Source organism: Acomys russatus, chromosome 30, assembly GCF_903995435.1.
Source record: "Acomys russatus chromosome 30, mAcoRus1.1, whole genome shotgun sequence".
NCBI lineage: Eukaryota > Metazoa > Chordata > Mammalia > Rodentia > Muridae > Acomys > Acomys russatus.
This window is the reverse complement of record NC_067166.1, coordinates 18223855-18238894: the sequence shown is the minus strand read 5'-3', so window position 1 is coordinate 18238894 and position 15040 is coordinate 18223855. Positions and strand designations below refer to the sequence as shown.

General features: G+C 43.7%; 1 protein-coding gene across 1 annotated transcript in view; it reads right to left on the bottom strand.

Moving 5' to 3' along the window:
- The window catches only part of Gfm2 (GTP dependent ribosome recycling factor mitochondrial 2), a 38135-nt gene that overhangs the window by 2543 nt on the left and 20552 nt on the right, over positions 1–15040 (bottom strand). Inside the window, exons 11-19 of the mRNA XM_051172598.1 lie at positions 12230–12310; positions 10904–11052; positions 9155–9295; positions 8972–9071; positions 6928–7114; positions 4667–4743; positions 2420–2558; positions 1042–1221; positions 503–618 (exon numbers count right to left, since the gene is read on the bottom strand). Coding sequence (XP_051028555.1) covers positions 503–618; positions 1042–1221; positions 2420–2558; positions 4667–4743; positions 6928–7114; positions 8972–9071; positions 9155–9295; positions 10904–11052; positions 12230–12310 — 1170 coding nt within the window. The remainder of the gene's footprint in view (positions 1–502; positions 619–1041; positions 1222–2419; positions 2559–4666; positions 4744–6927; positions 7115–8971; positions 9072–9154; positions 9296–10903; positions 11053–12229; positions 12311–15040) is intronic.

The window sequence follows — 15040 nt, the reverse complement described above, 5'->3', positions numbered from 1 at the left end:
TTTGTTTTTGGAAACAGGGTTTCCCTGTGTAGACTTGACTGTCCTGGAACTCGCTTTGTAGACCAGGCTGGCCTCTAACTCAGAGATCTACCTACCTCCTTGAGTGCTGTGATTACAGGCGTGTGCCACCATGCCTAGCTTCTCAGGATGTCTTTTAATAGCAATCTATCTTTCAAATGAAAACTTGGTTAAAAAAACAAAAATCAAAGACTTCCCATGTAAGAACTAGTTTTAAAACTTAAAAATTACATTTGTGTGTGCTCAGGAGCACCACAGTGCACATATGAAACTCAGAGGACAACTTTCAGGAGTCAGATCTCTCTACTATGCAGGTCCTGGAGATTAAAGGCTTGGTGATAAGTGCTTTTACCCACTGAGCCACCTCGATGACCCCAAGAGGACAAGGTCATAGGTCAAGCTCTATGGACACAGCTGCCTGTGGAACCTCTGGGGCTCACTCAGTGCATTCCCTTAAAGCAGAAGCATGCAGAGCGCTCTATACCTTGTGTACGCATCTTGAGATGCAGGCATTAACCATAGTTGTGGAGGTACCGGGGTGAACCATAAGTGAGTGTAGTGTTACTGCCACATCTTGAACTGGGGATCCAAGTAAAGGACCTGAGTCAGGAGACAATAAAGTAGAATAATATAAATAATACAATAACACAAGAATAATGCAACAAAAATACAACTGAAGAGCCAGCGGTGATGGCGTAAGCCTGTAATACTAGCACCCTGGGAGGCAGAGGCAGGCGTATCTCTGTGAGTTTAAGGCCAGCCTGGTCTACAGAGCAAGTCCAGGACAATCAGGGCTACAGAGAGAAACTCTGTCTTTAAAAAAAGAACAAAATACAAGTGAAACACAAAGAAATTCAGAGAGAACATTAAAATATCTGGAAACCATGGGATGATTAGGAGGCTAGGAGTATAGTACTGAGGCACAGCACGATGGTGTGGACAAGGTCCTGGCTTACACTACAGCGTGAGAAGAGTGGGAGGGAAGAGCAATCAAGGGGAGCGTGTGCTGTGTGCGGCCCTCACCCTGGAGGCATGCACTGTGGACTGCATTTTCAATGGCCTCACGTGAGGCCTGCAGGAGGTCTTCACCAACACAGTCAGCATACTGGATCTCAGCCACACCAGAGGGCGCTTCAGCTGGCCGGACTTCCAGTTCTGCTCTCACAAGGTGGCGCTTGTCTCCTAACGTCCTATCAAGGGTATCTGAAAACAAACACATTGAAACACATGCAAAGGAGGGAGGGGGCCACTTCTTTTTCTTCCAGGCTGTGCTCCATTCCAATCATGCTCCCACCCTACACCTGTCAGCAGCACTTTGTATTCCATTCAGGAAGACCTGCCCTCCTGCCCTCTTCCTTCTGTTATTGATGATCTCTGTCTGTCTCTCTTTGTCTCTGTCTCTCTCTCTGTCTCTCTCTCTCACACACACGGCCATATGTGTGAGTGATAATTTCAAATCATTCCTCAGTGGTGTGCAGCTGGCAAGCTGGTTCCTATAATCTTGGGACCTTTATTTCCCTGTCTAAAGCATTTATTTGTAGAGTACCTTACTGTGGGACGCCCCTGAGGCCTGGGTTGAAATACATGTTTTCAGAGGCCTTCTGCTTCCTCCAGCTTCTTCCAGATGCTGTTCTATCTATGAGTGTCTAACATAAACCTTAAAGTTTCTCAGGTCAATCGGGTCCTGTGAATTTAGGCTTAAAGCCCTGCACTAGAAACTTGTAAAGATGGATTCTGGTGCTCCCCTGGATGCATGCCCAGATGTGTTTCCTAGCCTCCTGCCTCTGTGGAGAGGACTCCCTCAAGTCAGCTCTCTCTGAAAGGAAGTGCCCTCCAGTGCTGGACAGAGAGGAAGGATGACAGCTGATGAGTGCAGTGCTCACGAACTTGCCCAGATTCCTGTTCCCTCTTTCTTTTAACCTCCAGAGTTTCATCTTAACCAGCTCAGGCATTAATTAAAGGAGGGTTTATCTTGTCTTTTCATTGCTGCAGATGTATAGTGCAGAAGCAAAGCTCCTGTGCCACTGCAGTCATGCTCGGCTCACTCAAGTTTCAGTGAAGGGTAGTCACAAGACTCGGCCAGTTTTAGGTGTGCTAATGGGCACTATAGCAGAACTTCTCACTAGCTTCATATACTAACTATAATTCATTAGCTTCACATTCTTATACTCCTGTCAGTGGTAAGGACTGAAACAAGCCATCCACTTCACTGGCTTACCCTGCCCCACAGCCACCAGAAAACACATTTGTCTAAGGACTGGGTAGCAATGGCACCAGGCCTCTGTTCTTCACAATTTTTTTTTTTTTTTTAAATACAGAGTAAAACTGTGGAGACCCTAGAATCTGTGGTCCCTGTTTATACAGCTAAACACTGAACAAACCCAGAATGTCCAAAATGTACCTGTGGCACGCACTGAGTTTAAGATGGTTTCCCGGTATGCCACCTGCAGAGGCCCAAGGTAGGTCTCTAGGCCATACTCCCTCTTGATCCGCTCATGAGTAATCTCAATATGTAACTCCCCCATGCCACACAGGACGGTCTGGTAGCAAAAGGGAAAAAATAAAACAAAATACTGTATACAGGAAAAAGGTAAGGCAAAGTATTACAAAAAGAAATGTTCACATATTTAAGTAATTTTCTATTAATTACAACTGAGGTTATTTTGAAATGTTCTTGGGGCTCCTATTTAAAAATACTACTTCTGGAGCTGGAGAGATGGCTCAGAGGTTAAGAGCACTGGCTGCTCTTCCAAAGGTCCTGAGTTCAATTCTCAGCAACCACATGGTGGCTCATAACCATCGTGCTCTCTTCTGGCCTGCAGGTATATGTGCAGGCAGGGCACTGCATACATAATAATTTTGAAAAATTACTACTTCCAACTTTGCTGACTAGGTTAATACACCAATTGCAGTGAACTCTTTGAACACAGTCTCCTTCCATGAAGTCTGATTACCAGCTGGGTAAGTAAGTGGCATCAAGTTAGGGCTATATACAGTGCCTACCACATTCCAAATTGCGGTCACTATTTATAATCTCTGGACTATGCTTTTTTTTTTTTTGGTGTTTCGAGACAGGATTTATCTGTGTAATAGCCCTGGTTGTCCCGGACTCACTTTGTAGACCAGGCTGGCCTCGAACTTACAGAGATCTGCCTGCCTCTGCCTCCCGAGTGCTGGGCTTAAAGGTGGATAATGCCTTTTATCTTCTTTGCATGTAGTGTGTCCATTATTTATTTATTAGTCCTGTGTGTCTGTGCGTGATGGAGGGAGAGGCACGTGTAGAGGTCAGAGGACAGCTTATTTGGATCCCAGGATGGAATCCAGGTCATCAGGTCTATGAGCCAGTGCCTTTAGGCACTGAGGTATCTCACTGGTCCAAGTTTTTAATATTTTATTTTATGTGTATCAATATTTTGCTGAATGTATGTCTGTGCCCCACTGGTGTGCCTGGTGCCCAGGGATTCATAAGAAGGATTGGATTCCCTGGAAATGGAGTTATAAATTGGTGGTAATTGAACATGGGTCCTCTAGAAAGTTATAAACAGTTGTGAGCTGTCATGTGGGTACAGGGAATTGAACCCAGGTCCTCTGGAAGCTCAGACAGTGCTCTTAACCACTGAGCCATCTCTCCAGCCCCCAGGTTTGCTTTTGATAGGGTTTTACTCAGTCCAAGTTTACCTCACACTTGTAGCAATCCTATTACTTCAGCCTCTCAAGTACTGAAATCACAGGTATGAGCCACCTAAAAGTCTGGTTTAAACCTTCTTTTCCCTTTTTCTTTTTGTTGTTGTTGTTGTTTTGTTTTTGTTTTTTTGTGATGGTGGTGGTGATGGCATTTTTTGAGACAAGGTTTATCTGTGTAGCCCTGGCTGTCCTGGAACTCACTTTGTAGACCAGGCTGGCCTAAAACTCAGAAATCCACCTGCCTCTGCCTCCCGAGTGCTGGGATTAAAGGTGTGCACCACCACGCCTGGCTAAAGCCCTTTTCTTACTGAAGAAGCAGACAACTGTTTGAAACTATGCCTAAAGACAATGTCTTGAGACTAGGATAAATAACGTCTTCCTAAGGCCTCTCCCAACCACACAGATGCTTTCTGAATGTTGAAGGCAAAGACAACCCCTAGGCTGGTTTGAATATGCACTGAACAGAAAAGCTTGCTTCTGTGGTTTCTAACCTCCCTTTAGTATCAGTGTAAGAGACAGAAGAGTTGAAACTAATTTCAAAACTTCACAAAAGCCTATATTACAGAGTCAAAACTGATGGGGAGTGATCTGTGTATGTGAAATGAAATTACTTTAGGGAAATGTAATTATTTTAGGGAAGTGAAGAGAATGATTATTTAGAATGACAACATACATAAAGAGAAACTCATATGAATCAGAGCTTTTTCTTATAGGAGTAATCCATGTTATTTGCATGTCCTCTCTCCTTCTTCTTATTTTATTTTATTTTATTTATTTATTTATTTGGTTTTTCGAGACAGGGTTTCTCTGTGTAGCCTTGGCTGTCCTGGACTCACTTTGTAGACCAGGCTGGCCTCGAACTCACAGCAATCCACCTGCCTCTGCCTCCCGAGTGCTGGGATTAAAGGCGTGCACAACCACGCCGGCCCTCTCTCTCCTTCTTAGGGCTGGGTAATATACATACTTGTCCAGAGTCAGCATCGAGCCTCACTTTCAAACTGGGATCTTCACGCTGAAGGCGTTCCAAGGCATGATCCAAATCTGAGTGATGAAATAACATCTGTTATCTTCACTCCATTTCTAAGTAACTTAACAGTAAGTCTGAAGTGGGGAGCACAGACTAACAAGCAGATAGGTACATTGATAAAAGATGAAAAGTTCAAAGAGCCAGAAATGCTTTGTGGAGACTAAAACATGTAAGACCATTCCAGTGAGAGGTGCCAAAAGGTGAGTGACATGCACACATCTCCAGGGTGAGCTGGGGAAAGAAGCAAGCCGGCGGCAGCCAGACATCAGGCAGTGAAGAGCAGCACTGGATGAGAAGGAAGATGAGAGGCATGGAGTATGTGCTTGCCTTCTCTATAAAAGTTCCACAGGCTACAAAGTGCAGCCAAAGAAAGGGCTGAGCCACAGATTAATGAATAACTTTATCAACTACATCCATTCAAATCGTTCTAAGGTATATAGGGCAGTCTGCCTAGAGCTATGCTGCCTAACAGCAGCCACCGGCCACTTCTAAGTGTTAATGGTCTGAATTAATAGGTGCAATAATGTAAAATGCACACCAGATTTGAAAGACTTAATATGAAAAAAAAATCGTACTTTCAAAAGGTTTGCGTGTCTGAGCATTCTGACTGCTTATATGTGTGTGCACCACTTGTGTGCTGATGTCCTTGGAGGCCAGAGGGTGTCAGAGTCTCTGAAAATGAAGTCACAGATGGTTGCTACCCCCGATGACCAGCACTGGATGCTGGGAACTCAACCTAGCGCTCTGCAAGAGCAGTGACTGTTGTTAACCAGTGTGCTATCTCTCTAGACGTCATGAATACTTTTTATATTACTTCATGTTTAAATGATATACCAGATGAACATTCTCTTACCTGAAATGCTTGAGATGAAAACTATTCACATTTCATGCATTTCATATTTGGGATTTTGCTACATTTTTAAAAAAATGTGTTATGTGTAAGTGCCTGCATGCATATATAATATATGTACCGCATAAGTGGCTGGTACTGAGGAAACCATAAGAGAACACCAGATCTCCTGGAGCTTGAGTTACTGGCGATTGTGAGCAGCTACACGCATGCTAGGAATCAAACCCAAGGCCTCTGAAAGAGCCAGGGCTCTTAACAACTGAGCCATTGCTCTAGCCCCTGCTACATCTATCTGTCTTACATTAGATGCTGTTCCCGCAGTAACTGAACAAGGAAAGACCCAGTTTCTTTCATTACTTGGGATCTTACATGTGTACTTCAATTTCTTTCATGTGCATTCCAGTTGGGTAGATGAACTACAACCACACTTGGCTAGATATTTTCTTTCCCACTGAATCTTAAGAGATATGGAGAGGAAATAAAGAATGTTCTTTGCGGGGGATTAAAGAGAACTAAAGGGCTGGAGAGATGGTTCAGAGGTTAAGGACACTGATTGCTCTTCCAAAGGTCCTGAGTTCAATTCCCAGCAACCACATGATGGCTCACAACCATCCATAATGAGATCTGCTGCCCTCTTCTGGAGTACAGGCATACATGTGGGCAGAATTGTACAAATTACAAATAAATAAATCTTTAAAAAAGAAAGGAAAAAAAGAAAAGAAAACTAGAAAGTTTGTCTTTAGGTGGTCTTCGTAAGAGAGAACTTATTGAGAGCCACACAGAGCTGATGTCTGAGCTGAGACCTAAAGAGGCAGGGAAACCCTTTATAACGTGAGCAAGACTAGGTGAAAGAGGAGAAACCATAATGGGCAAAACATCCTCAGGAAATCAGAATTGGTTCAAATTTGAGATGCAGAAAGTGAATCAGTTACAAATCATGTCCTAATTAACCTAACACTATGAGGGCAGGGCAGGGCCAATTACTTGGAATCCCGTAAAAATTATTACAAGACTGGGCAGAGTAGGCACACGCCTTTAATCCCAGCAGAGGCAGAGAAAGGCGAATCTCTGTGAGTTCAAGGCCAGCCTGGTCTACAAAGTAAGTGCTACACAGAGAAACCCTGTCTCAAAACAAACAAACAAAGAATATGGAATAAAAAAAATGACTAAAATATATTATGGAGTTTGTAAAAAAAATCAAAGTGACTCAGGTAAATACAGATCAGCCGCAAGAAATGCTGAGCAGTAAGCACACGTAAAAGTTAGCTCTGTCACACAGGAAGTCTTCTGAGGACTCACTGACACTACCTCCATCGCTACAGACACCCACGAGCTGACACTGTCGTACCTGGCTGCTTAGCCACTGACGGTGGTTCTATGGTGCAGAAGAAGACAGGCTCTGGGACCTCCACGCCGGCTAACAGCAGACTCTCTGCTTCACTGTCTTTCCCATGCTTCTTTTCTGCTCTTCCCGCTCTACGAGCTGCAGCTAAGGCACTGGACTTGGAAGAGACAATGGTGTCTCCAGTGGCAGTCTGCAAGCAAAGAGGCTAGCACTCATCTTCCACCCAAAACCACGAGACAAAATTTTAGCATAGCATGTACTTCTCACTTTACTTAAAAGAAATAATTCACAGATCTTACAACTTTATATAAGTAAGGCTCATTTAACTTCTAAGAACTCCATCTAAAATGTCACTGTAATAAATTGTAACAAATAATGAAACATACATACAACACATCCCAAAATTAGCAAAAATATATCTGCCTAAAAGTATATTTGCCTGAATTTCTCATCATAGCAAGGCAAGTAAAAGTTCACAAAATGTTTTAACACCACTTAGGAATGTCTTACAACATTACAGAAAATTCTCTATTAACTCAAATATCCAATTAAGCAGAACACACACACACACACTAACACTAACTAAGCAAAAGCTCCATGGAAACAAAGCAGTATTTTAAATAAGCCTAAGATACAGCCCCAAGTAGTATGGGTTGAATGTGACCTCTGAAACTACAATTCCCTTCACACTGCTTTCCTTCTGTAACAGCTCTCCAGATGTTTGCACTGCTCCCTCAGATACGCACGGCAGAGAAAACACTTTAGTACAGCCAGGTTCAGCCAGGCACAGTGGTACACACCTTTAACTCAGGAAGCAGAAGCAAGCAGATTTTGAGTTTGAGGTCTCCTTAGTCTACAGAGAGTTCCAGGCCAGCCAGGGCTACACAGAGAAACCCTGTCTTGAAAATACCCCAGGACAGGGCCTGGAAAGATGGCTCTCAGAGGTTAAGAGCACTGTCTGCTCTTCCAAAGGTCATGAGTTCAATTCCCAGAAACCATATGATGGCTCACAACCATCTATGAGATCTGGTGCCCTCTTCTGGCCTGTAGGTGTACATGCAGGCAGAATACTGTATAATAATAAATAAAATAACATCTTTTAAAAATACTTAAAAGAAAATACCCCAGGTACAAAATTCAGACCGTGGAAGTTTTCTCCTAAACCTTTCTGAAACCTGCAGTTAATAATGAAGATTTAAAAGGTTAAAGTAACAATTTTTATCCCAACATGAGAGATGCCAAAGTTTAATGGAAAACTACATTTGACCAATCTGAATTTAAAAAAAAGTCCTCAGTTTTAACCCACCCAAACCAGATGTGTCACCAAGCATTTCTTCCTATTTGCGCTATACATGTCTAGGTTGTGTCTGTGGTGAGCAAGCACTGATGAGCAGTGGACTGAGGACAGACCTGGGGACAAAAGACACCCAAGCCTGGCCCTGAGAGCTCTTCTTAGCAAAGCATCTTTCATCATTACCTGGTCAGCTGTAAAGTTACATCAAACTTTAAAATTACAGCAGCTGTAAAATGGGGCCAAACACTCACCAAGCACACTGGAGGAGAGTTTGAGACCAGCCAGGGCCGGGCAGCCAGCTCAAGGCAGGCCTGGACAACTCAGTGACAGGGAAAGAGAGACTCTCTCCTTTGGCCCTCCCTCAAACCCTCTCCCCCCCACCCCCCACCGCAGAAGCTCTCCTTTGGTCCTTCCCCTGGCCCCTCAACCCTGAGAGAATCCCACCCCCCCACACACACACAGGCCAAGATTCCATGGGAATAAAACAGTATTTTAAGTAAACTTGATATATACATTTCAACAAGCAGTGGACATCACCTAGAGTTTAGCTTTACTTGACTATGATCCACCCTGTCTGTGGCCGTCTGTAATCTATTCTTCTTTCTAGCAAATGTATGACATTCAGCCACATTGATGAATATGCCATCATATTCACATAACAGACATTTAGATGATTTGGGAAATTCTTGCTATCATAAAATATTTATAAATCACATTTACATGATGTCCTGTGGAACCCAGGTGCTCACTCACTTGTTTAAGGCCCACTGTCAAAGCAATGTTACCAGCAGTCAGAGAAGGGATTTCTACATGTTGGTCAGCAAACGGCAAAAGCAGACGACTCATTCTCTCCCTATAAAAGCCAGGGTTTATGTTAGTAAAGGACTTTTAAGTAAATTGATGCAGTTTTAGAAAATAACCAAAACTTCTCCTTACGTGCAGTTTCTATTAATGTTATGCACAGCCAACTGGGGCGTCAGTGTGCCCGAGTAAATGCGCAGGAAAACCAGGGGTCCCCGCTGCTTGTCATGCAGCACTTTAAATGCCAGTGCACACAGGTCGTCCTTATACCACTGCCTGCAAGATAAAGGGGGTATCAGAGAAGGCCCAGCCGTCTGCACAGACCAGTCAGGGTCCTCCCAAGCACCTCATGCCAGGGAGTGATGCTACTTCAGCCCGCTCCTCCATCACTGACTAAAATACTTAATGTTGTCAAGTACTGCCATATTTGTAAACACTGCCACTGCACGAACTCTCTCCTTAAAAACTATATCTTCAAAGGTTGTAAGACCAAAGAATCTCCACGTTCTTCCCAGTTGCTGCTGTCAGGCTCTCACTTCACTTTGTGTCTATAGTAAACACCTGAACTTACTTACAGAAAGGGCATTCTTAGAGAAACATGTTCTTAAATTGGCATTCATTAAAAAAAGTTTTGGAAAGTTTGAATTTTCCCGAACTTGGCAAACTCTGTCAATTAGGTGCATTTTTCTGAGGAAAAGATATTTTCATCATTCTTAAGGAAGTCCGTGACTCAAAGTAAGATAAACACTTCTTTTTTTAAGATTATTTATGTATACAGTGCTCTCTGCCTGCATGTACACCTGCACACCAGAAGAGGGCAGCAGATCTCATTATAGATGGCTGTGAGGCACCATGTAGTTACTGGGAATTGAACTCAGGACCTTTGGAGAGCAGCCAGTGCTCTTAACCTCTGAGTCATCTCTGCAGCCCCAAGTTAAGCACTTCTAGTTATAGCCTTTCTCCAGTCTTATTCCCAGTCCTTCTTAATGGTGCTGATATGCAAGCTTTCTGCATGCTAGTACTGTTCCTTACGCTTAATAACTCTTAACTCACTGGATCTTTACAATTATCTTAGGAGACAGTAGTCCTGTCACCTACATTTCACTGATAACGAGGTCAGTAACGTGGATTAGATGGGACAAGGCCACTCAGCATGAAGTCCGGGCTCTCACTCACTTCACATGACACCTTTCTAGTTTCAAGATGTGAAAAGTTATTATGTCCTCACTGACACAAAACCCACTTCTCCACCACTGTACTTACTGCTCCGTCAGGGTTAGAGATCTGCTGTACAAGTAGAGAGCCGGACAGCAGGAAGGAAACAATGCCCTTCTCTATAGTCAGAAAATAATGTAACTACAGGAAAATCCTGAAATCCTGATGAATATAAACAGATCTACTAAATGAGTAACAAACTTAAAAACAAAAACAACAACAACAAAAAAAGGATGGGTTGGAGAGATGGCTCAGAGGTTAAGAGCACTGTCTGCTCTTCCAAAGGTCCTGAGTTCAATTCCCAGCAACCACATGGTGGCTCACAACCATCCATAATGAGGTCTGGTGCCCTCTTCTGGCCTGCAGGCAGAACATTACTTAATAAATAAATAAATACATAAATCTAAAAAAAAAAAAAAAAAAAGGGAGGCGGCGGCAGAATCAACACACACAGGAAAAAAGCCACCTTCATAACTCAATCTACAATTATGATAGGTTTTAAAAGAGAACAAAATAAGTTTTTTAAAGTGAAAATTGTTATGGCTTCTATTGTTTATAGAGATACTCTCCACTATTTTTTTTAATGGACATTTCAAACTACCTTTATGAAACAAAGCTTATTCATTTTCTCAAGTGACATGAATTTAAAGTATGTGGTCATGTACTTACAGAGACCCATACTCTCGCTCTTCGGGTGATGGCAAGTACATGGTCACAGCATCCAGCAAGGGCTGAACACCCTTGTTTTTCAAGGCACTTCCACACAGCACAGGCACTGCAGCCTGAGCCAGTGTTACTCTGTGTATTGCAGTCTGTAGCTAAGAGCAGACAGAAAGTGAACACGGCTCTGTGCACAGCACAGCAGTTCCTGTCAGACCCTCAGGCAGGAGCCTGCCCTCAACACCCTGTGCACAGCACTCTTCCCCACACCCATCGTTCTTCACGCTTTATTTCTTATAACGCCAGTCACAACACAGCATATTCAATGTCTGGTGTTACCTCTTGTTCAACAGAGCATTAGAGTGAGGCCTCTGAAAATCCAGCTTCAGAAGACAGAAAAGTTTAAGATATAATAAGTGCTTTGAAACAAACAAAAAAAAAAGACGGGCGTGGTGGCACACATCTTTAATCCCAGCACTTGGGAGGCAGAGGCAGGCAGATCGCTGTGAGTTCGAGGCCAGCCTGGTCTACAAAGCGAGTCCAGGACAGCCAAGGCTACACAGAGAGACCCTGTCTCAAAAAACCAAAAATAAAATAAAATGAAACATGTTGTGTCCACTGGGGCTGATCTCTGTACTATGACCAGTTGTGGTTTCCTGTAGAGAAGCTACTTTGGTGGACTGTGAGCGCGACCCTTAGCTGTGGGCAAAGGACGAGTGTTAGGATGCAGTTAGGAAGGTGCTGGGTTAGTAAAGTGGCCACAGTAGCTGCTTCTCCTCTAGGACTCACGAGCACACCAGCCCCACCTAGTGGGCTACGTTTCTGTGACTGGGGTAAGTCCCTCCTGCTGAGTGGGCCACGGCCCATTAAAGATGCACTGATATGAGAAAATTAACTGATCCTGATTCTATGTAAGGAAAAACATTCAACTTCCAACTTTATAAAGTGTTTCTGGAAATAGCATGTTACTGGCACTAAGAACTTATGTGAGCAATGGCTTTCAGTTTTAAGCCACAATATTTCTTTATTTATTTACTTATTTTTGAGACAGTGGGGTTTTTGTTTTTGTTTGTTTGTTTTTGTATGTGTAGCCTTGGCTTTCCTGAACTCACTGTAGATCAGGCTGGTCTTGAACTCACAGCGGTCCACCTGCCTCTGCCTCCCTGATTGCTGAGTGAGATTAAAGGCGTGTGACATGATAACCAACTAAGCCACCATTCTTAATAGTATAAAAAGTTAACATGCGCGTGCGCACACAGACACACGCACACACACACTCCAAAGACAGAAAAACCACAGTAAAAATGTATCTAGATAATTAAATTAACACATTACCTTTTCAGCTGGTACTAAATCAAAATTTTCACTAAACTCTCCTAAAACCAAGCCAGCAAATTCATCATCTAAATCTGCAACCTGTAAAGAAAAACAAACTTGCAAAACTTGTATTTAGTTTCATCCTTAGCTATTTAACTTTACATGTATGTGCCAGTGAGGTCTTTGAAGGCAGTTGCATAACCTGCCACGCACAGGCCAAACAACTCTTTATATTTTTTGAAAATACAGTTCAGTTTTGTTTTGTTTTGTTTCCCCAAAGAAAGGAAACTGGAAGCTGGAGGTGTGCTGGACTTTCTTGAAGTCACTGAGAGTCAGAGCTGGAGGGAGAACATGCCTAATGCATAACCAGTGACGGTCATGCAGGACTGCTGGCGTGGGGTTAATTAGGGAACTTTCAGTTCATAACATGTGCCATCCTGACCTCCTCTAATTGTGAATGCATAATGATCACTAGATTTCCCACGGTGGCCAAACAGAAAGCCCTGATCTACTACCACACTGATGACTAAGGCCGTCAGTTGCTGGGGCTGGCATTACATTAACAATACAAATGTAATTCCCTAGTTTGTGCTTCTCATAACCATCTGCCTTGAGGAAACAGATAATTCAGCTGACAACAAACTAATACGACAGGCATAACGAACACACCTGCAATCCCAGCACTAGGGAGGCTGAGGCAGGTGGACTGCAAGTTTCCCCGGGGCAGCCTGGGCTAGAGATAGAGACTCTGTCCCAAAAGATTAAAAACAAATCATGATCATAATCCTAAAACAGTTTCAATTGTGGGTGATAGTGCATGGGAGCAAGACATTGAAGCTTGGTAAGAAAAACTGTAAGCACAGAAGACATGGCAGAAACAAGCCAGGCCAGCTTCCGCAACTGGATGGCCTAAAATGTCTGACCTCTGGGCATAAGGACAAGTTTTAGAATGCAGTTAGGGGTTATGCTGTAAAGCCTGTGCAGACTTTAGTCAAGTTTCATCACCTCTCTGCTTCCATAACTCCTGGAATGAACACCAGTGCCTTCCTGTGGTGGGCCAGACCAACCCAAGACTGTCTCAGAGGCCCTGATGAGAGGACAAAGGGAACTTCAGTTCTGTGTCCTTGTCCTGGAATGGACTTGGCAAGGCCAGTCTAGGGCTGGAGCCAGCGCCTCAGAGGGGTCAAGGCTGCAGCTCTGGGGATCTGACTCTTCCCCCTGGGGTGTGGGTATCAGTCCTGTGGCAGCTGTGTCCGAGGTTGCCCACATTGTCTGACTCAGCACTCTGCTGACACTGGCCATTTTTCACCCTGCAAATAGTATATAAGATATACAGCCTGTTCTTTATGTGAGTCCCTAACAATTAGAGCGGGGCCCTCTCTGACTCTGTTGCCTGCCTTTGGATCCCTTCCCCTAGCTGGGCTCCCTTGTCTGTCCTGCATGGAAGAGACTGTGCTTATCTTGCTTTGACTTGATGTGACAGGGTGCATTGCTACCTATTGGGGGGGGGGACTCCCTTCTCTGAGAAGGGGAAGGAGTATGTGGGAGGGGAGTGTGTGGGTGGGATTGAGAGGAGAGGAGGGAGGGGGCTAAGATCAGGCTATAAAGTGATTAAATAAATAAAGAAAGAAAAATTATATATTAATACACCTGCTTGGCATACGACAAAATTTGTGCAAGACCTCCAGGCCCCAGTTTTTACCGCCTCTGTTTCTCATACACTGTCACTGAAGAACCACCTGCTGGTCCAGGTCACTTTCTTCTTAAGGATGCAGTGAGGATCTATAGCCAATTGTAATCATACTTCCAGAACATGCAGTAAGTGACCCCTAAGTATTAGCTATTATTATGGTCACTATGCTTTACCTCCGAAGAGGTCCTAAGACACTGAAAGCTAATTCTACTTCACATTTAGGGTCTCAACTTAAGACACATTCAACTGATTAACATTCACCATCATAGCTACTTTAAAGCAGTTTGCCACCACAATCATTTTTAGGGATAGCTCAGCAGTATTAAGCTCATTTGTACTGTTGAGCAATCTCCTAAACTTTTAAATTTGCAAACAGAAAACCTAAACAACTCCCATCTTCCTATCCTTGAGCCTCTGGTAACCACCATTCTATCTTCTGTCTCTGACCTTCCTTGAACTACCTCAGAAAGCAGGGCCATGCACATTAATAGCTGGCGTATTCACTGAGTACAATGGCCTCAGGTTTACTAATGTTGCACCGTATGTCAGAATTCTCTGCCCTGCTCCCCGCCCCCCGCAAGACAGGGTTTCTCTGTGTAGCCTTGACTGTCCTGGACTCACTTTGTAGACCAGGCTGGCCTCGAACTCACAGCAATCCGCCTGCCTCTGCCTCCCGAGTGCTGGGGTTAAAGGCGTGTGCCACCACACCTGGCTCCCTGACCTTTTAAGACAGAGTAGCAGTGTACATTTTGCCGATCCATTCACCTGTTAGAGCCACTTGGGCTATTTCTGCTTTTTGCCTACTGTGAATAATGCTACTAGGAACAGGGATGAATTCAAAATAACTCTTTGGGGCACATACCCCAAGTGGAATGTTTGGAAGAGGCTCCATCTGATGTTTCCCATATGGTTTTCTTTCCTTCTTAAAGAATTTATTTATGTTTATTTTATGTGTATGAGTGTTTTGTCTGCAGTATGTAGGCACGTATCTGTGCCTGGTGCCTGTGTAGGTCAGAAGAAAGTGCCAGATTCCCTGGAACTGGAATTACTAACAGTTGTTAGCTGCCATGTGGGTGCTGGGAATCAAACCTGGGTCCTCTGTATAAAAAACTAATACTCTTGACTGCTGTCATCTC